Source organism: Schistocerca serialis, chromosome 1, assembly GCF_023864345.2.
Source record: "Schistocerca serialis cubense isolate TAMUIC-IGC-003099 chromosome 1, iqSchSeri2.2, whole genome shotgun sequence".
In the NCBI taxonomy this organism is placed as follows: Eukaryota; Metazoa; Arthropoda; class Insecta; order Orthoptera; family Acrididae; genus Schistocerca; species Schistocerca serialis.
In genome coordinates this window covers 438791413-438818526 of record NC_064638.1, presented here as the reverse complement: position 1 = coordinate 438818526, position 27114 = coordinate 438791413, and the positions used below count along the sequence as shown (strand labels likewise).

Genomic DNA, 27114 nt, shown 5'->3' with positions numbered 1-27114 from the left:
TTTTCTATTTCCAGGAGTGTATATGAAAATTGCTCAGAAATCCTTTTCGTAATATTTTACTTTAAAGAGCTCTAAACATTGTATAAGATGGCCAAGTTTTGTTTCTTTCATGCAAATACTTACAGAGATATCTCAAAGTTGCTGAAAATTCAAGGACGCACTATAGAAAGCTGTGCTATGGTCTTAAACAAGTGACTGTATCTCCGAAAGTATTGACTTTCTGAATCTGAAACTTTACCAGTGTTCATTGAGAACATGTGAGAATGTTCATACAAAATTTCATCAAAATCCATGAGGGTCATGTGGGAGCCCCTAGACCACTTGGCATGGAATGACCCAGAAAGATATTTAACACTGAATGTAAATTTAAATTTTAGTATGTGTTTTCTAAAAATATTTACTGTGTAGCCTTTGATGACGGGGAATGTGGAAGATACGTGGTACAGAGAAGATGACAATAGAAGTTTTTGAAATGAGTTCATTACAGAACAATGATCAAGATCAGATAGGTAGATAGGATAACCAATGAACACGTACTGAATCGGTCACCCTTGAATAAATTCGACAGACAAAAGTGTCTTATAGTGGAGCTGTACAGATTTCTATCATTAGAAGCATACCTCATCAGTACATTTGGAACCTCCTGGTCAGGTTCCGTTAACTGCTCTACTGGATCTTTGTCTTTGACTATACTTTCAGTGACTGAAGCTTTCGGTTCATCATCTTCTTCATCCTCATCATCTTCTTCTTCCTCTTCATCATCGTCTGTAAGCTCAGTACATTTCACTTCATTTCCTGTTGAATGAGAGTACTCAATCATATAATGGAAAGAAAAAAAAGAATATTTGACAAGGAAAAAAAACGGGGTCATTTTTAATTCTCCTGACAACAAATGCATGTAGAGTAACACACAAGGTGCATTCTGTTTAACAGCAGTATGACCAAAATAACTTCTAGTAATATACAGTAACTAAGCTTTTACAGCAGTTATTTCACAGGATCATCGATGTAAAAGATACATCATTTGATATTAACAGCAACTAGGGGAAACTGGCCAATCAGACTAAAATGACACACTGAATACTTTCAGTATGTAATAGTAAGACTTCCATGTAAATTACCCTATGGAAAAGGGATGGTAACAAGAAAAGAATAGAAGGTGTTCAGTGCTGAATGTTAGACAGATAGGTCGTAAGTTAATTAACAGATGCTAGATAGAACCATAGAAGTATGGGCTTTATGGCAGAACTTGACCAAGGAATTATGGGGCATCAAAAAACATTAATTCGGCAATGGAAGGACCTGTGGAGGGTAAAAATTGCAGAGAAAGTCAAAGGCTGAAAGCAGTAAGTAGATTCAAAGGGATGTAGATTGGAGTAGTTATGCAGAGATTATGAGATTTGCACAGGGTAAGACTAACCTCCAAACACAGGAGTACAACATCAGTCTTTGTGTTAACGAGTACATAGTGTAAGCAGTATTCAAAAAGTGCTGTTGAAAACTCATTTATGGGTACCACACCAACAACAAATATCAGGATGGAGCAGAGGGACAGGGGTTGGGGGAGGGGGGGAAGAAAATGTGGTAGAATGCTGGTTAGATGAGGCAGCAAGTGCACTGGATAAGAACACTGCACTGTGTTCCTTGAATGCTACTTAGCACATACAATCTCTCCCAACAGCCTAAATTTAAAAATTCACTTATTTGGATGCCATCCATCCTTTCACAATGAGCCTCTGATATTCAGATTCCACCAGTCCTGATATCTCACAAACCTAATGCTCTGCCGGCCGGAGTGGCCGTGCTGTTCTAGGCGCTACAGTCTGGAACCGGGCGACCGCTATGGTCGCAGGTTCAAATCCTGCCTCGGGCATGGATGTGTGTGATGTCCTTAGGTTAGTTAGGTTTAATTAGTTCTAAGTTCTAGGTGACTGATGACCTCAGAAGTTAAGTCGCATAGTGCTCAGAGCCATTTGAACCTAATGCTCTACCACTGCCATACTAACAATATTTGCGAGAGAAGAGGAATGCCTACAGTCAAAACTTACCACCTAAATAAAACAAAGTATTTGAAGCAAGAGCAACAAAGATAAATCAATAAACATGGCTGTTTTTATAAATTTGTTGATCATGATCACAAAAATACAAGAATCTTTGTCAAAACCAAAGAAAATAATATATTACAAAACTAACCTTGTCCCTTTGGTTGAGGTGCTGCTCTGTGTCGACAGTGCCTCTTCATCAGCTTGCGCCTTCTCTTTGAATTAGCTGATTTTGATTGTTCTACTTCACTATCTTCCTCTTGGCCACTACTTGGTATTCCATCTCCTGATCTAAAAACATTTCAGCAAGATAGTAATGCAATATTGCAGAATTTGTATTGCAATGTATTATAGCACTAACTTAATGAAACCATCAAAACTACAAATAAAAGTTAAAAAAATGAGATAACTAATTCTCTTGTAAGATCAATGGCAACAACAGACAGACAAACCACGAAGCAAGATCAACTTTATGCACACCAAACAAGAATGTCTGTAACAACAAAATATCTCTACTAATGTGACATGCAACATATACCCCACACCACAGTGACTTTTGTTATATTCAAGAATTTCTCTCCCTCCTACAAGGCCAACACAAACAACAACAACATCTTTATACATACTTTCCAATGCCAACATTCTTGTGTCACAGAGCGCAAAACCATTAACTGATGACTAATTTACAAAATAAATCCAAATGGCAACAAAACATCACAATTTTGGCCTCTGACATCTGTCAAGCCAAATACAAAATATGTAATCTAAAATAAGACTCGTTTTGTTACAACATACGAAGATTCTCTCAGTTTCAAATGAACTGGCAAAGCTAACAGATTATCAGAATAAAGGTTTCACTTGGTGAGCAGTTTTTTTTCCAAGGTCACTAATTCATTCTCGTTCTACACCTGGCTAAAGTATCTCTCGAGAAAATTTAAGACACCAATTATTGGCCAAAAATCACTGATTTTCCTTGCAGCACAAATTCCTTTAACCCATTCTCCTGCTATACCCAGCTTGGGATACACCAGAGGAATCTGCCCTTAAGGTTCATAAAAGTTTCTGGCACTCTTGCATTTTGCTAGTCTTTATTAATATTCTCATTTGTATTCCGTCCAGAATTGTTTACTGTTTCTTTCCCTCCATCTGTTGGACACACTGAAATGTAGCAAGCTGGAACAGCTCCACTTGCCATAATAACCACTCCTTACATAAATAACATTTTTTCTTCTTTTCTCTCTTCTACTTGATACATATACCACAAACACATGAAGTATCCAAATTACTTTTGAAGCTGTAGTTTAAAAAACTGACTGTGCAGGTAGGAGTATATACAACATTATGAAAAGGATAGATTGATACTCACCATAAATATGACACATTGAGTTGTATGGCTGTTATATATTTAGTTTTTTGCCAGTCTTCTTCAGAAAATAACAAACACCCACACACATTTACACATGCAAGTAAACCTCCCACACATGTGACATGCCACTCTGGCCAGAATGCAACGGTGTCCCATTGAATGCAAGCTGCAATCTGGAGTGCAGTGGGAAAGGGGAGGGATAGCAGGGTATATCTGACAGGAAAGGAGTTAGCGCTGCTTGGTGAAATATGCAGGAACTAGATGGTATTAGACAAGGCAATCAAGTGCAGTGTTGTGAGGCTGTGGAGGAGAGAGGGAATGCGGGAGGGGGGCAGGGGGGGGAGGTGGAAAAGGAAAGGAGCAGAGAAGGGAAAAGCAAACAGCCTTTCTGCAATAACAACACCAGTTCCCATCAGATCATGAAGATAAGAGCTGTCGGGTTCAGCTAGCACTTGGATGAGTAACTGTCCGTGTCTGCCAAACACTGTTGGCTAGAAGGAATGCATTCAGCCCTCATGAGGCCAATTGAGGAGAAGCAGGTCCACTTTGCTCTTGGCCACAGCTTGGCAGTGGCCATTCATCCTGATGGACAGTGGATTGGTAGTCATACCAATTTAAAATACCATGCAATGATTGCAGCAGAGCTGGTATATGACATGGCTGTTTTCTCAGGTAATCCAGCATCTGATGGGGTAGGATAAGCCTCTGACAAGACTGGAAAAGGAGGTGCTGGGTGGGTGGACTGGGCACATCTTCCTAGGGGATATGATGCCTGTGACAGGGGGTTGGGATTTGGAATGGTGTAGGGATGAACTAGGATGTTGTAGATGTTGGGTGGGCAATGGAACTCTACTTTAGGATGGGTGGGGAGGATCTTGGGTAGGATGTCTCTCACTTGACAATCAAAGTCCTGGCAAAGGATGTGTTTCAGCTGTTCCAGTCCAGGGTGATAATGGGTGACAAAGAGGGACACTCCTTTATACCTGAAGGGAAAACATACAAACAAATCTGCAGCACTCCTTTGTACCTGAAGGGAAAACATACAAACAAACCTGCAGCAAAGTCATGGGTACCCATGTGGGTACCCTCCTATGCCAACCTGTTTATGTATCATCTCGAGGAAATCGTCCTAGCCTCCCAGCTCCCTAGTATGATTCAGGTTCATTCATTGGACTCAAGCCAAAGACACCCTATTCTCATTCCTTCATGGCTTCAACACCTTCTCTCACATCTGCTTCACCTTGTGCTCCTCAACCCAGCATGCCCCTTCCTGGATGTTGACCACCTCCTTTCTGATGGCTTCACCCACTCCTCTGTACACATTAAACTCACCAACCACCAACAGTACCTGAATTTCGACAGCTGCTATCCCTTATCCCTTACACATTAAAAAAAAAAAAAAAAATCCCTTACAACCTCACTACCGGCTTATCTGCAGTGACAAGAACTCCCTTGTCTAATATATTGAACGTCTCACAAAGGTTTTCACAGAGAGGAACTATCCCCCCCCCCCCCCCAAACCTAGTCCACAAACAGCTTTCCCAAGCCGTACCCTCCCCCCCCCCCCCCCCCCAAACCTCCACCTCCACAAGAACCAGGAACAAAGAAGAGCCCTCTTTGTCACCCATTAGCATCCTAGACTAGAACAACTGAACCATATCTGTCGCTAGAGCTTTGATTATCTATCTATCATGCCCTAATAAGAGGGACATACTACCCAAGATCGTTCCCATCCAACCTGAATTAGTGTTCCATCGTCCACCCAACCTCAACAATATCCTAACTCATCCCTACACCCCTCCCAGCCCCAAACCCCTTTGCCACAACCCATGTGCAAGACCTGCCCAATGCAGCACTTTTCATTCAATCCCATCTGAGGCAGGGACACCTATGAAAGCAGGCATGTCATATACCTGCTCTGCTGTAATTATTGCACAGCAATGACTACCAACCATCAGTCCAACATGATGAATCGCCACCACCACACTGTGGCCAAGAGGAAAAAGGGCCACACTGTAGCACAACATGCAGCTGAATATAACATGCCTTATCCAATGGCTGCTTCACAACCCAAGCCATTTGGATCCCCCCCTCCATCACCAGCTATGCATCCTCATTATGTGCCACACTGATTTTTCCCCCTTATCTGCTCATCTCCTTTTCTACTTCCCAACTATCCCCCCGGCCTCCTTTCCCCAATACTGCAGGTAGCAGCCTTGTGTGGCTGCCATCTAGTCCCTACATACTCCACCAGACAGTGCTGTCTCATCTCCTCTCATGCGTACTCTGCTATCCTTCTCCCTTCCCCACGACACTCCAGACCGCTGCTTGTGTTTGACACGACACCACTGCATTTTGGCTAGAGGAGCCGGAGATGGCTGTCGTGTACATGATGTGTGCTTGTTTGTATGAATGTGTGTGTGTGTGATTTCTTTTCTGAAGAATGCTCTGGCCAGAAGCTAAATGTGTAACAGTCTTCTCACTGTGCCCAAGTGCAACCCAATGTGTCATTTTTTATAGTAAGTAGCAATCTATCCTTTTAATAATATTTTTCTGAAATCGATCGTTCAGTGCGTAATTTACATGTTGCTGATAATAACTATAATTAGTGTGTATTAGTATGTTTTTTTTAACCCCAAGCCATACTTTGACGAGTCTGACTCATGATAACAATTTTGGACCAAACAAATATCTCGAGTCAGACTTGTGAAAACAAATGCAGGCCAAATGTAAACATTATGATTCTCACTCATGTGAATGACAGTCAGGACAAAAGTAAACTTCACAAGTGTAATTCATGAGACAAACCCTAATCAATTATAACTATGGTCTAGTTCTCAGCATTACCCAGTGAGAATTGGTCACGATTCATTACATCTTTGTTACAAAGCAAGCCTGCTTAGTAGTTTTGTACTGCCATTTTGGAAGAAAAATTTAATAATCCTTTATATAACGTCAAGAGAGGGGTGTTTACAGAAGAATCCAGTGTTAGTAATGTGATTATACAAAACATAAGTCATGTAAAATGTTTAACTACTAATGACAACAGTGAAGAGGAAAATTCAGTACCTAAATCACGTGTATCGTGGATTTGGCAGGAAGTGAAAAACCAAACCAATAATTTGAAACTATTCTGAGTCTTGTGGCATAAAAGCATCTGTTTCAAATTATGTAACTGAACACCCAGGATTATTAGAATTATTTTCTATTATGTTTGATGATAAATTTAGGGAAATACAGTTGCAGATCAGATAATAGAAAACGAATGGAAAAAAATGGAAAGTGCATGATACTTGGCATCCTGTTACTTTTGATGAAATAAAGGCCTACTATGGACTGTGATTTCACACTGTGCATTTTGATGACCAAAGTCAGAAAACCAAATACACAAATGAACTGGTCTAAAAGACAAGTAGAAAAAACAATATTTTAAAAAGTAATGCCTTTTAAAAGATTTAAACCAGTTACAAAATACTTACATTTTTGCTACAGCAAAACTGTTGACAAAACTGACTGGCATCAAAAGATAAGACTTATCGTCAATCTTTGGAATCAAACATTTAAAGCAATTTATGTATCAGCATACACAAATGCTTAAGGGAATATAAATAATGTTTAGCATATTAATAATGTTTTTCTGTTGTGCACTTCAGCCTGAAGAATGGTTTGATGCAGATCTCCCTGCTACTTTATCCTGGACAAGCCTCTTCATCTTGGAATAACTACTGCACTCTGCATCCTTCTGAATCTGCCAACTGTATTCATCTCTTAGTCTCCCTCTATGATTTTTACTCCCCATACATTTCTCCAAGACTAAACTGGTGATCCTTTGATTTCTCCAAACATCTCCTATCAACGGACCCCTTCTTCTGGCCACGTGCCCCAAAAATTTATTTTCTTCCCAATTCTACTCAGTACATCATCACTAGTTATGTGATCTACCCATCTAACCTTCAGCATTCTTCTGTAACATTACACATCAAATACTTCTTTTCTCTTCTTATCAAAACTGTTTATTGTCCATGTGTCACATACATGGCTACACTCCATACACATACTTACAGGAAAGACTTCCTAACATTTTAATCTATGATATTTACCCAAGTATAAGACAACCCTGCTTTATTAAGATGCTCCATAGAGGAAAAATGACATATTCAGTCCAATCAAAATCACGAACGTATATTGACATAAGGTGTCAGCTTAAATAGTCAACATTACACCAATTCTATACTTACATTATTAATCATTGTCTAAATTTTAATAATACAAGCAGTAATAAAATAAGAAAAAAGAAATAGTTTACATTAATATTTACTTTTACTGTCGTTTTTGTTCATTTTTTATATAATGGAACAGTCACAACAGCAAAAAGTTGTTTGTTTAATTTACTGGTGGATTTGACCTTTGTTCTGACAATCATCAGACCCCTTACTCTGTGAAGAGAGTAACATCATAGTATTTAGAGGAATGTAAACTACAAACACAAGAATAAACAGAGCACATTAACAAATACGTAACAGAAAGACCGCTATATCCAAGGGAGTATGCTGAAGCTGACTAGGAGCAGGCGCCACCCTAGGAGGCTTATAACCACTGCTGCACAACATGCAATTTACAAATAAACTTTATCAAACCATAACATAAAACTTAAAATTAAGTGAAAAGAAAGAAAATACACTATTAATGTTAAGAATACACATGGTGCCTTCTACAGGGCCCTGTGTGTAACAACCATGAGGCAAAGATGTTTAGCAGAGACGCCTCAAGTAACCATGGCAATGCTCTGAAGATTGAAGTATTATGACTAAACATCAAAGATACATCAGTAATGACTTAAATATTTGGCTCGCTAGTAATCATCAGTGTTCATCAAAATCAGTATGTTACTCCTACCAATCATGAAACAAAATGGTTATTATACACTGAAAATTATTTCTGTCACAATTATATTCAAAACCAATGTTACATTTAACCACTAAATGGAGTTACAAGCAGACAGTATGAAGTTATAAAACATTAGTGCCCTTCTGTACAGAGAAGTGAATGGCAAATGTCAAGTATAGATGGTGAGAAAATAATACCTATAATCATTATAATCATAGAAGATCGAAATATTCCTATTCTTAATGTTATGTACATCAGATGTGAGGCAGCAGTTATATCCAGAGTTTACAATTATGTTTAAAACATTAAAAACATTAAAGAACCTCAATGGAACAATATAAAAAAGAAATTGAAACACATCTTTGATATTACCATCAAACGTCCACGGTGGGACTCAAACATATGTAAGGTAAAGATGATTACGAACATGCATCACCTCTACACTCATAGCAACAAAACATCAGTGTATCCTCATCATACAGTAAGCACTGTTCAGCTATTACATCTTGGCTTATGCAAATGTTACACCATGATTTGTAGGATGAAAATAAATAATATTATATCAAATGCTTATTTTCATTTTATAAATCATGGTGTAACATTGCAAACACTGGTTACTGGCAGTGTTTCTGCTAAACATGTTTGCCTCAGGGCCCTATAAATGGCGCCATGCATGTTCTTATATGTTAATAGCTTATTTTCTTTCTTTTTACTAACTTTTAAGTTTTATATTATGGTTTGATAAAGTTTACTTGTATTTTCAATATACCTATTGTTTGGACATAAATACTGAACACAAACAATCGTATTTGGACTTTATTTTATGTGTTTTACGGCCATTGGCAAGCAATGATGTAGTGCTGGGGACAGAGAGTGGAGCTTCCGCCACTATTTAAGCAATCTGAATTGCAAGTCATGCAGCAGTGGTTGTATGCCTCCTATAGTGATGCCTGCTCCTTGTCAGTTGCAGCAGACACCCATAGGTATAACTGTCTCTTTTATGTATTTCTTAACGTGCTATTTTTATTTTTGTGCTTGTAGTTTACATTCCTCAAAGTACATTTCTGTTACTCTCACCAAAGAGTAAGGGGTCTCATGAACAAGGGGTCTGATGAACACCAGAACAGCGTTCGAAACCAGAATAGTGGTCGAAACCAGTCACAAGTAAATTACTTAGCCTGTCATTTGTGGTATCACTATTTTAATCATCATCGTCATCGTTATTATCCTAACATGGCAGCTGTGAAACTTACATCTGTGCTGCCACAAATATTTGGCTACTTCTTCTGAACATGTTACAATTTTCGAGGTTGTGGTTACAGTGGGGCATGAGAACACACACAGCGGATTTCGCTTCTATACTGCAGTGAGAATGTTACAATGTCTGTTGTTTTCAAACATTTCATCTGCCTGCCTCTCTCTCATTGGCTGTGTAAAACGATCAGCTGACATAAGCTCATCGTTCCCATCATACCTCACCATGGGCATCGACAACATTGATGCATGAAATACGGAAGTACACCACTGGCCCCAATCTAGACTTTTAGTATCTGCTGCAGAACTGTATGGTATTGTTGAGTATTTGTCCAGTTTTAAAGTCATTTCAATTCCAAGTACAAATATATTAAGCAAAACTGCAGTTTAAACATGTCAGCTGTTCATAAAAAGCCAAAGAACACAGTATAGATCCCCACGGTTAGCAACATGATGAAATTTACCGCCCGCTCGCCACTCACTACCCAGCAGTCATCGTATATATCAGCCAAAATGGTATCACTATCACCCCCTCCAACCATTATATAGAGTTGAGCTTGAACAACAGTGAAACAAGGACTGCAATACCTTCTAACATACAGGTCATACATAACTATAGCAATTAATATATTAATAAAAGATCGCAATCACGATTCAATGCAATTGTGGAACTTCTGCTCATCCCATGATCTAGTGATATCTGTTGATCTAGTGATATCTGTTGGTACTAACTCCACAAAGGGTCTTTCCGCTGTAATTTATCCTTGCGATAACAATTGCAATCAGTTTAATGTGATTTATTTTGTTTGTTGGACATTTAATTCTGGACTAATTTTCTTTCTTGTTTTATCTTAATGTCACCATCTTGCTTTAAAGCTGATTAAAAGTTGGTGACTTTTTCCCCAGTATTCTAATACGTGAACAGCGACTGAAATTCTCATTTTCAATTTACTTGGCAAATCATTAGAGTTTGTCATAATCAAATAGAATTTTGACTTTTGTGTAAAATCAAGTAATGGTTTCTGAAAGACAAGATTATCACCTTTGAATATTATTTTTACTTAAAAAGCAACATAATGTATACAGTATTCATATATGTGTGATAACTTTTTTGTAAGTTGATGGAATTTAATGCTATTTCTTCCTGCGTTTCACAAAAATCATCAATTTTTAAGTGAAGCATTAGTTTGTGTTAGTGGCTAGTTCATAGTTTCTCACGTATCCCTTGCAAATTGTGCCACAAGTCAAGTATCATGTGATTTTTTGAGCAACAGTGATACTGTATCGAGTGCTTCAATGTATCGGGAAATCTCAAGCCTATTCAAATGAAAGCACTGTTTGCTAAGCCCTGGTCATCAGAATTCTTCAAAATAAATTTCTACAAAATTTAAATACCCAAAGCTTCATCTGTAAATGAAAGATGATCCCTATATTAATCTATTAATATAAAAACATTGACCCAGTCTGTGAATATAATATGACCCCGTAACCTTTGAAATGACAAATTTGGTGAAATACCTCATCTTATAATCCAGTAAATACGGTATATCCAATGTTAAGAAATTTCCTTCTTCAGAAACACTTTTCTAGCCATTGCCAAACTACATTTCATACCCTCTCTATTTCAACCATCATCAGTTTTTTTTATGCACAAATAACAAAACTCATCTACTACTTTTAGTGTCTCGTTTACTAATCTCATTTGCTCACCATCACCCAATTTAATTTCACTACATTCCATTATCTCCGCTTTGGTTTTGTTGATATTCATCTTATATCCCCTTTCAAGGCACTGCCCATTACCTTCAACGGTTCTTCCAAGTCCTTTTCTGTCTCTGACAGAATTACAATATCATCAGCAAATCTCAACCTTTTCATTTCGTATCCATGAACTTTAATTCCTAGTCCAAATTTTTCTTTGGTTTCCTTTACTACTTGCTCATTGTACAGATTTAATAACTTCGGGGATAGGCTACAGCCCTTCTCAACCAGTGCTTCCCTTTCGTGACACTCGACTGTTATAACTGCCGTCTGGTTTCTGTACAAGTTGTAAATAGTCTTTCAATCTCAGTGTTTTACCCCTGCTGCCTCCAGGACTTCAAAGAGACTGTTCCAGTCAACACTGCCAACAGATCTCTCTAAATCTACAAATTCTATAAACATAGGCTTGCCTTTCCTTAACCTACCTTCTAAGAGAAGTTGCAGGGCCAGTATTGCCTCACGTTCCTCATATCTCCAGAATACAAACTGATGTTCCCCAAGGTTGGCTTCTACCAGTTTTTCCATTCTTCTGTAAAGAACTCATGTTAGTATTTTGCAACGATGAGTTATTAAACTGGTAGTTTGGTAACAGTCATACCTGTCGGCATCTGCTTTCTTTGGAACTGGCATTATTACATTCTTCTTGAAGCATTAGGGTATTTTGCCTGTCTCATATGTCTTGCATATTAGGTGGAACAGTTTTGTTATTGCTCACTCTCGTACGAATCTCAGTAGTTCAAAAGACATGTCGCCTACACCGACTTGCTTCAACCAATGCCTTTCAGTGCTCTATCAAATGATTCGCACATCTCCCTTGTATAGCTCCTCTACACACCCCTTCCACCCTTCAGCTCCCTTCTTTGCATAAGACTGGTTTTACATGTAAACTCTTCATACAGCTGCTTCTCTCTCCTTCAAAGGGCTCCTTAATGTTCCTGCAGGCAGTATCTAACTTTCCCTTAATGATGTACGTTTGTGAATTCTTACATTTGTCCTATAGCCATTCCTGCTTCACCATTCTGTACTTCCCATCAGTCTCATTTTTTAGATATTTGTATTCCCTTTTGTCTGCTTCATTTTCTGCACTTTTACATTTTCTCCTTTCACCAGTTAAACTCAATATCTCTTGTATTACCTATGGATTTCTTCTAGGAATTTTCTTTTAACTTATTTGATCCACTGCTGCCTTCACTATCTCATACCTCAAAGCTACTGTATTCCTTTCCCCTGTTCTAGTCAATCACTGCCTAATGCTCTGACTGAATCTCTCAACGTTCTCTGATTCTTTTAACTTATGCTGATCCCATCTCCTTAATTTGCTACACTTCTGCAATTTTTTCAGTTGTAATCTACAGTTCATAACCCATAAATTGTGTTTGTTATCAACATATGCCTCTGGAAATTTGTTATAATTTAAAATTTGGTTCCAAAATCTCTGTGTTCTCATTATATAATCAATCTGAAACCTTCCAGTTTCTCCAGATCTCCTCCATGTATACAACCTTCTTTCTCAATTCTTAAACCAAGTGTTCATTCTTTTCCCATATTCCATATTCTCCTACTACTTTTCCTTCTCTTTGTTTTCCTACTGTTGAATTCCCGTCTCCCATCATTGTTAAATTTTCATCATCCGTAACTATCTGAATATGTCATTGAAAATGTAATGCAACAAAATAGTGAGGTTTGGATTAAGATTTTATGAACTGTGAGGCAAGTACCAGTTTTGTTTCGGTTTCAAAATATATACCAGCCAGGACAAAATTAATCTGGTTACAGGTGCATCATAGAATGTTGTCATGGACTTGTCAAAATCCGTGCTGAATAAGGGACACACTTTGTTTCTTGACAACTAGTACTCCTCCCTCACCCTCTTTTTAAATAACACCAGTGGAACACAAATGTTGTTGGGGCAGTATGCAAAATATGCTAAAAGACATTCAAAAACAAATTTTAAAGAAAGGAGAATGTTTTTGGCATCCTTTGAAAACTTTTCTCATGATTGGGAAACAAGCCAAGATCTGGTCTTCACAACCAAATCCACCCATTTCCTTATTATATTCAAGGATGCATTTGATCTTTGTTGTTTTTCTACAGTATGTGTCTATGCTTCCAACCAACTCTGTTGATATCATACGCACATCACACTTGTCTTATGGAAAGACAAAACAGCAGAGTTGGTTGAACACATAGATGTACATTGTAGAAAAACAATGAAGCTCAAATGCATTCATGAATAGAATAAGGGAATGGGTAGAATTGATTGTGAAAATCAGATGTTGACTTGTTTCCAAATCATGAGAAAAGTCCTCGAAGGATACCGAAAACTTTCCTTTTACATGTGGCATACGGCTCTGTTCAATACATACATTACCCATGAAAAAATACATGGTCAAAGAGAGGAAACATATATTGATTACCGAAGAAATACAGCACAGGTAATTTTAAAAAGATGTCAAGTTACTGGATGACAAAATGCTTCACTAGGTGAAACAACTCTTTTGATTTCCAGTGCAGGTTTGGGCACATCTCCCAAGACATATCAATCTGTGGGATGAGACGCAGGGGGAGGGAGGGGGCAGAAGCGAGTTTTATATACATCCATTTTACACTCCGTGCATTCCCACATTGTTTCACTTTTTACTGTGTGTGTGTGTGTGTGTGTGTGTGTGTGTGTCTATAAGCAAAGCTATATGGGAATGCTTTAGAAACTACCATGCCATGCAGGACTACTAATTATTAGATTTGTAGGTATTTTCCTATTACAAATTCATTCAAGGGCTGGATTTGTTCTTGTAATCATATTTTTTGTTAACAATATCTACTTTTAGGCATAGTATTATTTCATTCCTTCTGAAGAAGTCATACCTGAAGGCACCCAAGTCCATTGTAATTTCTATTAAAGTATAGTTTGTGTATAAAAAATTTTATTTATTTATTTTGAAGTGTTGTTTGAAATAGTATACATATACTAAAATTAAATCAGTGTTGACATGCCCAAGAGCAGTATCATGGGAAACAAGTAAGTGTATGCTTACATAACAGATAACAGCATACTGGCTTGTACTGACCCATTTCCCATGCACCACTTCCAATAGCTTGGGCATGGATTTTGCCAAACTAAATGGTAAAGCAAGGGGTTATGGAAATATTTCAAATTTAGAGTTCATATATAATGTATGTGCTTGGAAACTCAGCCCTGCTAATAAATTGATTGCTTTAGAATTTACATACCTTATTTGAATGCCCTCATTCCCTTTTTTATAATGATTACACTGTCTTTTGTAAACTAATGTGTTTCTTCAAAATTACTGTAATTATAAGATTCCAGAATATTCATACCTTAAAACAAAGTATTTTCAAAATTGCAATGTTGCTTTTTCATAGTCCTAATTTTTCTATATCTGATAAGTGTATACTTTTACTAGAATACTCTGTTAGTCAATGAATGTTCTGAAGATAAAATCTGATCTTCTTGAAGTTTCTTTAGCAGACTTTCCTAGAACATCGGGATAAATGTTAATACTAAAAAATACACCCTACAAGATAGAACTTAATACTTATGACACTTCAAAGCCATACACTCATGGGACATCAAAAAATGCGTGGATGAGGAGCTGATGGCATCACAGCATGGAATTCCACATTCCACAATAATGCAGGGTGTAAAATGCAGCATCTGACGATTTTTGCTCATGGAGAGCATAAGCAGAACTGAGGAGCCGCCATATTTTATTACGATAAATTATGTACTTCGTGCATTTCCTTTATCAAAGAGTATGTGATATGAACATAAACTGTTGCAAAGCATCAGCAAATTAAGGGTCCCTCAAAAATGCATCATTTCAGTTATGATCTGTTACAATAGAGTGACATATAAGAACATATCAGTAGATAAAGGCTTCCTGTATTTGATGTATAAGTCTTACACAGGGTGTATATGCGGACAAGGAAAAAAAATTCCCGGATTTACCAGTTAAAAAAACAATTTCTCCCAGGTGAAAAAAAAAAAAAAAAAAAAAAAAAAAACACATTTTTCATGTTAAGCAACAGTATATTTTCCCTCGGAATTGTAAAACTTATCAATCCTTTGAATGGTTAGCGTTTTATACACGGGCGTAGAATTTCCTGGCACTTTAAAAAACGAAACTCAGGGGGGAAAAAAAACACGTTTTGGAAAGATCTTTGATGTGAAGCAACATGTAGGTTGCATATTTTCGTATTACGAAAATATAAATTTGAATTCCACCAAACACTGTATGTTACTTTCTGAAACATTGAAATTGAGATTGCGATGCGCTCTTGTAAGCCAGTCATAGTTCATGTCACGTGATCCCGCTAGCTGATGACGGCTGATATTCAGGCCATAGGACATGTGATGCATTCAACCAATCACTGTTAAGAGGTGCGAACACACAAACAGGAAAAGTTAATGGTTTAAATTAATATACATAGTGTTGATACAAGAAAAGCAAAGCTTTCGCATATAATATCGGTTTCTAAGGTTAATAAGCTGCAAGAGAAGCTAAGCTTTCACATATAATGTTGATCTTTTTTGCATGTGTTACACTTTAAGATATATCACACAAATGTGCTAGTAAAATTTTTAATAACGACATACATGTCTGATGTTTTGGGCCTGAAATTATTCTAAATGGCTCATTATCAAAGAGTTGATTTTTAAATGAGAGTCAAACACTTTGTGATTTAAGAAATTCATTATACATTCCTGCACATACTTCAACTTCCGTAAAAGGAAATTTACTTTGAAAGTAACACTTTTCAAACCACCTTTCGCAATATTTTCCTGCAACCTGTTAGAAATAGGTTTGTTTCAGCAATTGGCATAGAGCACCAGATAACAGGCGCAACCACGCTTGTGCAGCTACGATGACGTAGGAAGCCTGTATGTTCGTAATTGTAAAACATTAAAAGATCTTACATTATGTCACAAAAGAAACAAGACATGAGAGCATACTCTAAGAGCATTAGAATTTTGTGAACCATACTAAAATGTGCAGATTTAAAGTGCATATTCTTATGTCCAGGTTCCCAATGAAGTAGATCTTGACCTGATATTAAGCTTTTCAGCATGGTTTTCAGGACGTAAATTTTCTTGGAGTACCAGTACCGTATTATCTCATGTTTGGTTCTTTATTATGGCATAATGCCACGCATGCTACAAGATGAAAACATGCACTTGAAATGCAGCGAACAGTTGAAACTAGCCAATAGTGTGGAATTAAACACTTCCTTCATTTCAAATACACTGACTGCCTCAGCAGAAAAGATTAATAAAAGCCAAATTTCTTTTGCAAACCAACAAAAATAACTTCATTGTTCTGCAAGGTGATTAATGCTTGACTGTCAGAAATGTAGAAAAAAAATAATATCTGAAACTAGTAACATCTTTTGCCTTCCATAATTATGTGAATGTATATTAATTCCCTTGATAGCTCCCGGCCACAGAAAACTGTTTTGTTTTCATTTGGCATGAGAGCATAAACGAAGGGGAAACAGCAAAATCACTAAATGTAAACACGGGTCACATGGAGACTAAACACTTCAACTCAGACTGCTCTACACATCAACCCCGGATCTACGATACTTCCGAACTGGGGCACTACTAGACATGGTCTTCAGTGTGCCAAAGTGCTGTGCCACACCTCTTCACACAGCATTCTTCTATCACACATCACTGTATTTCGTGTATATTTTGTAATGGATGCCATCAAACTATATTCAGAACAGTGGAAATTAAAATGTCCTGGGGTGCCTCTCCTGCTCCCAGTCGGCCGGTTTGACATCCTGCTCCTCTTTTTTAAAAAAATAAAAATTCACAATTAATACTGGATGGGATTATTTGTAATCAGGCAAACAAGAACTCATCAGAAAATTTGCATTCTTTATTGCCTATTAGCGAATAACTCACTGCTTTGTGTGAAGTAAAATTAAATATAGGGTACATAAAACCAGTAAAGACAAGAGACAAGCAAGACAGTACACATTTCTTCAATCCTTAGCGCCTAGAATTTTTTCTCTCTATCTTGCTACAGCTTTATATGGTGTGCTTTCCTTTCTGCGAAAGAATCTATTACATCAAAGTTCGTCAAACGTTTCAGCTATTACTGAAAAAGCTGTTATGTACACTATGCACGCATTCAAAAGTCAACTTATGATTCATTCAGAATTCAACTTAGAATGTGTTCAAAAACCAACAGGGACGAGTTTCAAAATCATACGAATGATCGATAGACGAACATGACTGGATGCTAGGAGCTTTGTGAAACAAGGCTTTTTCCCTCAAGAATATGAGGGAAATTCCGCAAATGAAATTCTGCCACATATAGTGAGCCCCATAAAGTTGTGCTTCAATCTTCATAGAATAATGTTCATATAGTTATCATCATCATCTATCATTATCATGAATGGCCACTTCTTTATTAAGTTAAGACTCCTTGACAGCTGTACATTACTGACTTACTTAGTGATACCTATCAATCTCATTGTCTGAAATCTAATCTTTATCACTGATTTCAGCAGTGCTGTCTTCAATTATTTAAAAATTGCTTAAAGTGCCTAGCAGCCACCAAATGGACGCTGAAAGAAGAAAAAGATGTACAAGGCAACAGTGAGGAGCCCAGTAAGTTTACAACATTTTGAATATAAATAGTGGATAAAGTGTTCCTCCACTGCCTTAATTTGCTGACACTCTTCCAATATGTTAATGTGAAAAACCTGAAGACAAAAATTTAGTTGTATACATTCAATGAAATATACGCAGCAGTTCATCTTACTTTCAACAAAGAGGATGGATGCTATTCTTGAAATGCTGAGTTTCAATTATAATTTGACAGGGCAAAACTTCAGAGAAGCATTTAAGCATAAGGAGGCAGCAGCACATCTTTCAAAACTTGAATATGAAAAGCCAATATACTGAATGAACTTAATGAGGAATGGCATTAAAAAACAAGTGTGATGATGGAATATCTCAAGTATTTGCATATAATATAGCTGAGAGAATGGAGTCAAAAAAATGTAGTGATAAAAGGATCATCACTTTGCTGTCTCCAATTATATTTTTATTGCTCATATGCTGTATTTCAAAGAATGATTATCATACACATAACATGTGATACAGTAGGTATGTTAGTACTTGTTTCTACGTATTGTATTACATGCCATGAAAACATTGCAAGAAGAAAGTTGCAGAGCATTTTTAATAATGAAATGTTACACACCAATACGAGGCTTTTTCACACCTAAAAATAGTTTAGGTAAAGGCATTAACTATCTTAACCAAGCTAATAGAAATTTTTGAGACTAGCACCTCAGATGATAACTATCACCACATTCGTTGATTTTACATTAATACTCACACTTGCTGTGGACAGGAAATTTTTGGTGTCTTCACAGGACTTGTACCCCTTTCTACATTATTTTTCACATCTTCGTCTTCTTCTAATTCCTCCACTTTCAGACTTCCTAGACAGCATGAAAAATATAATTATAAACAACTGTACACCAGAAAGTTATGCAAACTCAATGCAGATGCTAAATGACAACATGATCCAAAACGCATGAAGTACAAGTAACAAGAGAGTCAATCTTAAGAGAGAATTTTCTGGGCATATTTTCACTGTAAGTTGATGCTTCAGTTTGCGAAAATGATGAACAGAGATGAATGTGTGTGTCACAGCAGTACTTTGAACATGGATCCCTAGTTTTCACAGGTAATGTGTTACCAATTACACTGTTCATTCATGCCTAACATATCACAGCGAAGTTTCAGCTTGTCACTAGCTTCCTTCCATTGTTGAAAAACGATATCTCTGGAAAAGCAATGAAATAATCAGAGCGAATTTTTAAGTGTGCAACAGTAAAGCATCAGGACATTTTCAAGAGATCTTAAACATTTTTAACGATGACCTTTTCTAGGTTATTTTTATGCCATGAGGTGATTTAACCAGGAACTGACCCAACCGCCACTACATTTGGGTGGTGGTCACATTCACTTTGTAGCAATTGCAGCTACTGGGAGACAGGGATACACATTACTCAACCTGAAACTTAATAGGAAGGTGAAGAAGATATTAGCTGAACTGGTAGCATAACCAATGGTAGAATTCCTTTAATTACACCTGAGAGTCATTTTAGGTTAAAAACCTCATTCATATAAGGTACTCTACCAAAGGTGGAGATAAGTTAAATGTCACACATAAGAGAAACGTATCTGAATAACCTTACCACTGCACATAAGAACGTTAGAGAACTAAAAAACAAATTAAAGCAACTTATTTGTTTATAAAAAAAGTTAACAAACTCCTTATTTGTTCACAGAACCTAGAGTGAAGAAAAAAGTAATAGCATTATGTCGCCTGAGCACAAGTTGAACAAAGAAAATTATATATCACAAGTGCATTTCTCTAGGTAATGTATAGCTACATGAAGAGTATCTATACATTCCCTTCTTCTTGGCTTCTAAGGGATTCTGAGATCCCCTGCTGGTCTCACTTGTTGCCTCTAAATGCTTCTATCTTGTCACATTTATTGCCAATCATTTACACCCACCCTGTTGCATAACGTTTTAATTTCAGTTAGCCATGTATTCTTAGGTCTCCTCGTTGGTCTTTTACCAAATGACTTCTTGAATATTCTTGAAACCACTTGATTCTCTTTCTTCCTAGCTAGAAAGCCTGCATATTAAATTCTTCTGTAATTTATTATGCTAATTATTGTTGCTTGTTGTAATATCATGTGGACTTCTGCGTCATGTGCACTCATCTAGCTTTGTGATTATCATAGCATGGACCATAAATTTCCCTATACACTTTGTCATCAATAACTTGTAACTGATGTTGTCTTGTTTTTGTTAAACTCCACATTTTTGCTTCACAGAGTAGAACTGGTCTGATGACTGTGGCTTCATTTTAGTTTTCCTTATTGTAGTTTAGACCCTAGAAGCTTTTTTATGGACTAGAAGCTTTTTTTATGGACTAGTGGGTCCTGTTAGCCTTTTGCAGTCTCATTTTCAGTTCAACTTGTCCCTACTTTTGTTCATCTAACACTTTACCCAGAAATTTGAACTGTTTAATATGTTTGAATTTATGTTTGTCAATTATTAGAGACAATTAATTGTCATGTTCATCTCTACGTCTTTGAAGTATCATGTGCTTCGTTTCCTAATAATTTCCTTTTAGACCCAGTTTGGATGGTGCTTCTGTGACCTCCACAAACAACAGTCTAATCTCTATTTGACTTTTTCTGATAAGTACTACATAATTCCCCCCCCCCCCCTCCCCCGCCCCATGAACCATGGAATAGAGATAGCTGTACCATAGCTACAACAACAATAGAGGGGTATGTATCTATCGAGATGCCAGACAAACACGGGGTTCCTGAAGAGGGGCAACAGGCTTTTCAGCAACTGCAGGGGCAAGGCTCACTTTCCTTCAGTCTTTTTGTTGTGCCTTTTCATAATGTTGTTACACTACATTGCGGATTTTTCATTGTTTGATTTTGCCTGACAGCTTTTCTTACATCCCATAACACGGTGCTGTTTTCCTTTGCTACTATTTTCTAAAGCATTACTATACTCAGTGTCCATCCATCTTTCTCTTGTTTCCTGTGTTTCTCTTGCTGCCTTACAAACTGAACTGCATGCTCCACTGCATGAACCACACTGTACCAAGCATCTCAGCTGCACACAACAGATGGCTACAAGACCACATTGATTGTTGGAGTGGCACCTCATGTACCACATTACTCCTGCTGATGTCATTAATCCCATACGTCCAAATTTATCTCTCTTCCTGCGTCACTCTTGAGTATTTTCGCGTGTTATTTCTCTTACCTTTCCTGTGCCAGATGAACTTGGATCTCATCCTATCAATCCCTCCCCACCCGAACTCATCTAATCCAGTCACACCTGCAATCTCATTTCCTCATACTTATCCACCCACAGACCTACAACCCACATTACAATTATTTTATTTTATTTTTTCCTTTGATCCCATTGTGTCTTCATGCCAATTTCAGTTGGTTTTTGCCTTTCACTATCGGCCTACCCCCTCAGATTTCATCGTATTCCTCCTTACTTCATCCATTTCATTCTTTTTGCGATTTTTCTCACGTGTTTCGGTTTATTTTGAGAATGTTTTGATGTAATTCTACATTATTTATGTATTTTTATCCATCACTATGGATCCTTGCTCCTTCCAAATCAAGGCAGTCTAGCAACAGCTGCCAGAGACTGTGGTCATGTGTGTGTGAGTTGTGACTGCATGTGTGAGTTTGATTTTGTGTGTGTGTTTTTCACCTATTTTTTATAAAGGCCTTTTTGGCTGAAAGATCATTTTCTGACAATCTTTTTGTTGTACATCTCTCCAACTTGTCATCTCTGCTATATGGCAAGTCGAAACTATCCTTTTCATAGTATTGTTATGTTTCAGCTTGGATTTTCCATTGTTTGGTTTGACATTGTAACACAGGCAAAAAGGCCTTGCTGTGCTGATACTGCGAATGGCTGGAAGCAGTGGGAAACAACAGCTGTAATTTTTCACAAGGGTTGGTTGGTTGGCTGGTTTGTGGGATTGAAGGGACCAGACTGCTACTGTCATTGGCCCGTTTTTCCAAAATTTCAAACACCCACACAGAGTAAAAAAGAACAATGGAAAAGACGGCAGACGAAACAGGACAAGAAAGACTTAGACAGAGACCAGACAAAAGGAATTAAAATCACACAGAGTGTGACAGTGGTTGGCCAATCATAGAGACAAAAAATGAAAAGCCAACCACCTAGAAACACACTAAAAATATAACCCAATCTAAAATTGTAGGCCAAAGGCCAAACTCAACACAAAAAAGGCAAACACTTAGATTAAGTGATAAGAGCCCCCTGCCCGAATAAAACACAAAACTAAGCCTGTCATGGCAGTGTCATCTGTTAAAAGGGCAGGGAGCGTCAGGCAGCGCAAACGTCTGCCTCAGCACAGTTAAAATGGGACAGGCCACCAAAATGTGAACCACTGTCAAAGCCAACCCGCAGCGACATAGAGGCGGGTCCTCAGGGCGCAGTAAATGGCTGTCTGTCAAGCAGGTGTGGCCAATGCGGAGCCAACAAAGGACTACTGAGTCCCTGCGAGTGGCTCGCATGGATGATCGCCATACATCCGTCGTCTCCTTGATAGGACGGAGTTTGTTTGGTGTGGTCAGGTTGCGCCATTCAGTGTCCCAAAGTTCGAAAACTTTGCGGCGTAAGATCGCTCGCAAATCAGTCTTCGGGAGGCCTACGTCCAGAGATGGTTTACTGGTGGCCTGTTTGGCCAGGCGGTCAACATGTTCATTGCCCGGTATCCCAACATGGCCTGGGGTCCACACAATTACCACAGAGCGGCCGCAACGGGCAAGAGTATGGAGGGACTCCTGGACAGCCATCACCAGATGAGAGCAAGGGAAACACTGGTCGATAGCTCATAAACTGCTCAGGGAGTCACTACAGATAACTAAGGACTCACCTGAGCAGGAGCGGATATACTCTAGGGCAAGAGAGATGGCGACCAGCTCAGCAGTGAAAACGCTGCATCCAGCCGGCAATGAATATTGTTCGTAATGGTCCCCTAGAGTCAGAGCATAACCGACACGACCAGCAACCATAGAACCGTCAGTGTAAACAACGCCAGAGCCCTGATACGTGGCAAGGATGGAAAGAAAGCGGCGGTGGAAGGCCTATGGAGGGACTGAGTCCTTCGGGCCCAGTGCCAATTCGAGCTGAAGGCAAGGGCGGGGCACACACCACGGGGGTATACGCAGAGGGACCCGGAAAGGAGGTGGAAGAGGGAAAACCTCAAGCCCCCAGAGAAGCTCTCTGACGCAGACCGCGATTGTACAACCCGACCAGGGCAGACATTCTGGGAGATGGACGACTGACTGAGGGAACAGGAGACAATAATTGGGATGCCCGGGGAGGCAACAAACATGTGCAGCATAAGCGGCCAGTAAACGTTGGCACCGAAACTGCAGTGGAGGGACACTTGCCTCCATAAGTATGCTGTTCACAGGGCTGGTCTGGAAGGCACCAGTGGCAAGGCGTATCCTGCTGTGAAGGATTGGGTCCAGCACCCGCAACGCAGAAGGGGATGCTGAACCATAAGCCAGGCTCCCATAATTCAGACGGGACTGGATTAATGCCTGGTACAGCCCAAAGAGGATAGATCGGTCGGCGCCATAGCTGGAGTGGCTCAAGCATCGCAGAGCATGAAGGTGCCGCCAACACATCTGTTTAAGCTGCCAAATATGTGGGAGCCAAGTCAACCGGGTGTCAAAAACCACACCCAAAAACCGATGTGTCTCCACCACAGCAAGAAGTTGCCGGCAAGATAAAGCCGCAGCTCAGGGTGAATTGTTCATTGCCAGCAGAAATGCATAACGCAGGTCTTGGCAGCTGAAAACTGGAAGCCATGCGCTACAGCCCAAGATTGTGCCTTGCGGATAGTGCCCTGCAGCTGCAATGCCAATGGAGCTATAGTAGAGGCAGAAGTCATCAGCATACAAGGAAGCTGAGACAGAAATTCCCACTGCCGCAGCAAGCCTGTTAATTGCAATTAAAAACAGGCGGACATTTAGGACAGATCCCTGTGGTACCCCGTTCTCCTGAACTCAGGAGGAACTATGGGAGGCCGCGACTTGCATGTGGAAGGTACGATTCGACAGAAAATTTTGTAGAAAATTGACAGCGGACCCCGAAGACCCTAATCATGAAGCGTAGAGAGAATGCGATGGCACCATGTCCTATCGTACGTCTTCAGCATGTCGAAAAAGACAGCGACGAGGTGCTGACGGCAGGCAAAGGCCATACGGATGGCTGACTCCAGGCTCACCAGATTGTCGGCGGCAGAGCGGCCTTTATGGAGCCCACTCTGAGACTGAGCCAGAAGGCCCCGAGACTCGAGTACCCAACTCAACCGCCGGCTCACCATGTGTTCGAGCAACTTGCAAAGAACGTTGGTGAGGCTAATGGGGCAGTAGCTGTCCACCTCCAATGGGTTCTTGCCAGGTTTCAAAACGGGGATAACAATGCTTTCCCGCCATTGCGACGGAAACTCACCCTCGGCCCAGATACGGTTGTAAAGGTCGAGGAGGCGTTGCTGGCAGTCCACTGAGAGGTGTTTCAGCAATTGACAGTGGATGCGATCTGGCCCAGTAGCTGTATCACGGCAAGCGGCTAGGGCACTGTGGAATTCCCACTCAGTGAATGGGACATTGTAGGATTCAGGATGGTGGGTGTGAAATGAAAGGCTCCAACATTCCAACCGCTCTTTAATGGAGCAGAAGGCCAGTGGGTAATTCACAGAAGCGGAACTGAGAGCAAAACGGTCTGCTAAGCGGTTGGCAATTATGTCGGAGTCAGTACAAATTGCCCCATTCAGTGACAGCACAGGGATGCTGACAGGGGTCCAATAGCCGTAGAGGCGTCTAATCCTGGCCCAGACCTGCGAAGGAGAGACATGGAGGCCAATGGTGAAGACATACCGTTCCCAGCACTCCTGCTTGTGTTGGCGAATGATGCGGAGGGCCCGCGCACGGAGCCATTTAAAGGCGACAAGGTTTTCTAAAGATGGATGCCGCTTGTGACGCTGGAGCGCCTGCCTGCGATCTTTAATCGCCTCGGCGATCACAGGCAACCACTAAAGGCACAGTCCTACGCCGAGGGGACCCAGAAGAACGGGGAACGGCAGATTCTGCGGCAGTAACGATGCTTGTGGTGACCGAGTGAACCACCGCATCAATGGCTTCATTAGAAAGAGGCTCAATAGCAGCAATGGAGGAGAACAAGTCCCAGTCAGCCTTATTTATAGCCCATCTGCAAGAGCGCCCAGAAGAGTGACATTGCGGCAGTGACAGAAAGATCGGAAAGTGGTCACTACCACACAGGTCATCATGCACACTCCATTGGACAGACGGTAAGAGGCTACGGCTGCAGATCGAAAGATCAATGGCAGAGTACGTGCCATGCGCCACACTGAAATGTGTGAAGGCACCATCATTTGAAAGAGAGAGGTTGAGCTGTGCCAATACATTCTCAACGGTGGCGCCTCGACCTGTTGCCACTGACCCACCCCACAGAGGGTTATGGGTGTTGAAGTCGCCCAGTAACAGGAAAGGTGGCGGCAATTGGGCTATCAACGCAGCCAGGATATGCTGCGGGACATCACCATCTGGTGGAAGAGAGAGACTGCAGACAGTCACAGCCCGTGGCATCCACACCCGAACAGCAACAGCCTTTAAAGATGTTTGTAGAGGGACAGACTCACTGTGAAGAGAGTGAAGGACATATATGCAGACACCACCAGACACCCTTTCATAAGCTGCCCGGTTCTTACAATAACCCCGATAGCCACGGAGGGCGGGGGTTCGCATTGCTGGAAACCAAGTTTCTTGAAGAGCAATGCAGAAGAAATGGCGAATGCTGAGAAGTTGTCGGAGCTCAGCAAGATGATGGAAGCAACCACCGCAGTTCCACTGGAGGATGACATTGTCCATGGCTGAGAAAAACGTGAAGGGATTGCGGAGGCAGATTACGCCACTGGGTCACATGCTGCCAGTTCAGTACCCGCACAAGCGACATCCATTGCGTCCGAGGGTCCAGCGAGATCCAGGTCTTCAGCAGACGCCAGAATCTCGACCTCATCCTCAGACGCTGAGCTGGTAGGAAGTGGTGAGACGGGTGCCACCACAATGTCCAGATTCTTGGGAACTTTTTTCTTCTTCTGCTTCTTGCGTTGGGCCTTTGGTGGTTCAGGCTGGGAGGGCCTCACTGGGTCAGTCTCAGGGACAGACGACGACCGTGAGGCCCTACGACCAGCGACCAGTGATTGTTTCAGCCACTTGCGGGTGTCCGCTTTGCCGCTAGTCGGAACTTGTGGAGGGAGGTCCCCAAGGGACCCCTTCCTGGTGAAAGGAGCCGAAGAAGCCATATGCTTCTTAGGCTGGGAAGTGGGAACTGATGTCCCTGATGGTTGTGGGGGGTGTTGCTCCTGAAATAGATGGAGCAGGAGCAACAGGGAGTGAAGTGCCCCCCACAATCAAGGGGGCAGGTGGAATTTGACAGATCATAGAGCCAACCGCACGTGATGACACGGGAGATGATAGAACCGTTGTTGCAGCAGCGGCATATGTTGATGTCATTGGCACTGGATGTAGCCTCTCATATTTCCGCTTAGCCTCAGTGTAGGTCAGGCGGTCCAGGGTCTTATATTCCATTATCTGCCGTTCTTTCTGGAATATCCTACAATCCGGCGAGCAGGGGAATAGTTTTCTCTGCAGTTGACACAGATGGGAAGCTGGGCACATGGAGTATTGGGATGCGAAGGACATCCACAATCTCGACACGTGATGCTGGAAGTACATCGGGATGACATATGCCCAAACTTCCAGCATTTAAAACACCGCATCAAAGGAGGGATATATGGCTTTAAATCACAGCGGTAAACCATCACCTTCACGTTTTCGGGTAAGACATCACCCTCGAAGGCCAAAATGAAAGCACCGGTGGCTACCTGATTATCCCTCAGACCCCGATGGACGCGCCGGATGAAGTGAACACCTCGTCATTCTAGGTTGGTGCGTAGTTCATCGTCAGACTGCAGAAGAAGATCCCTGTGGAAGATAATACCCTGGACCATGTTTAGACTCTTGTGGGGCGTGATGCTAACTGAAACATCCCCCAACTTGTCACAAGCGAGCAACCTCCGTGACTGGGCAGAGGATGCTGTTTTGATGAGAACTGAACCAGAGCGCATTTTGAAC

At 40.3% G+C, this 27114-nt stretch overlaps 1 protein-coding gene across 1 annotated transcript in view; it reads right to left on the bottom strand.

Moving 5' to 3' along the window:
• The window catches only part of LOC126472697 (ubiquitin carboxyl-terminal hydrolase 34), a 529852-nt gene that overhangs the window by 440751 nt on the left and 61987 nt on the right, over positions 1–27114 (bottom strand). The window contains exons 10-12 of the mRNA XM_050099952.1: positions 18687–18792; positions 2194–2333; positions 621–795 (exon numbers count right to left, since the gene is read on the bottom strand). Of these exons, the coding sequence (XP_049955909.1) occupies positions 621–795; positions 2194–2333; positions 18687–18792 (421 nt within the window). The remainder of the gene's footprint in view (positions 1–620; positions 796–2193; positions 2334–18686; positions 18793–27114) is intronic.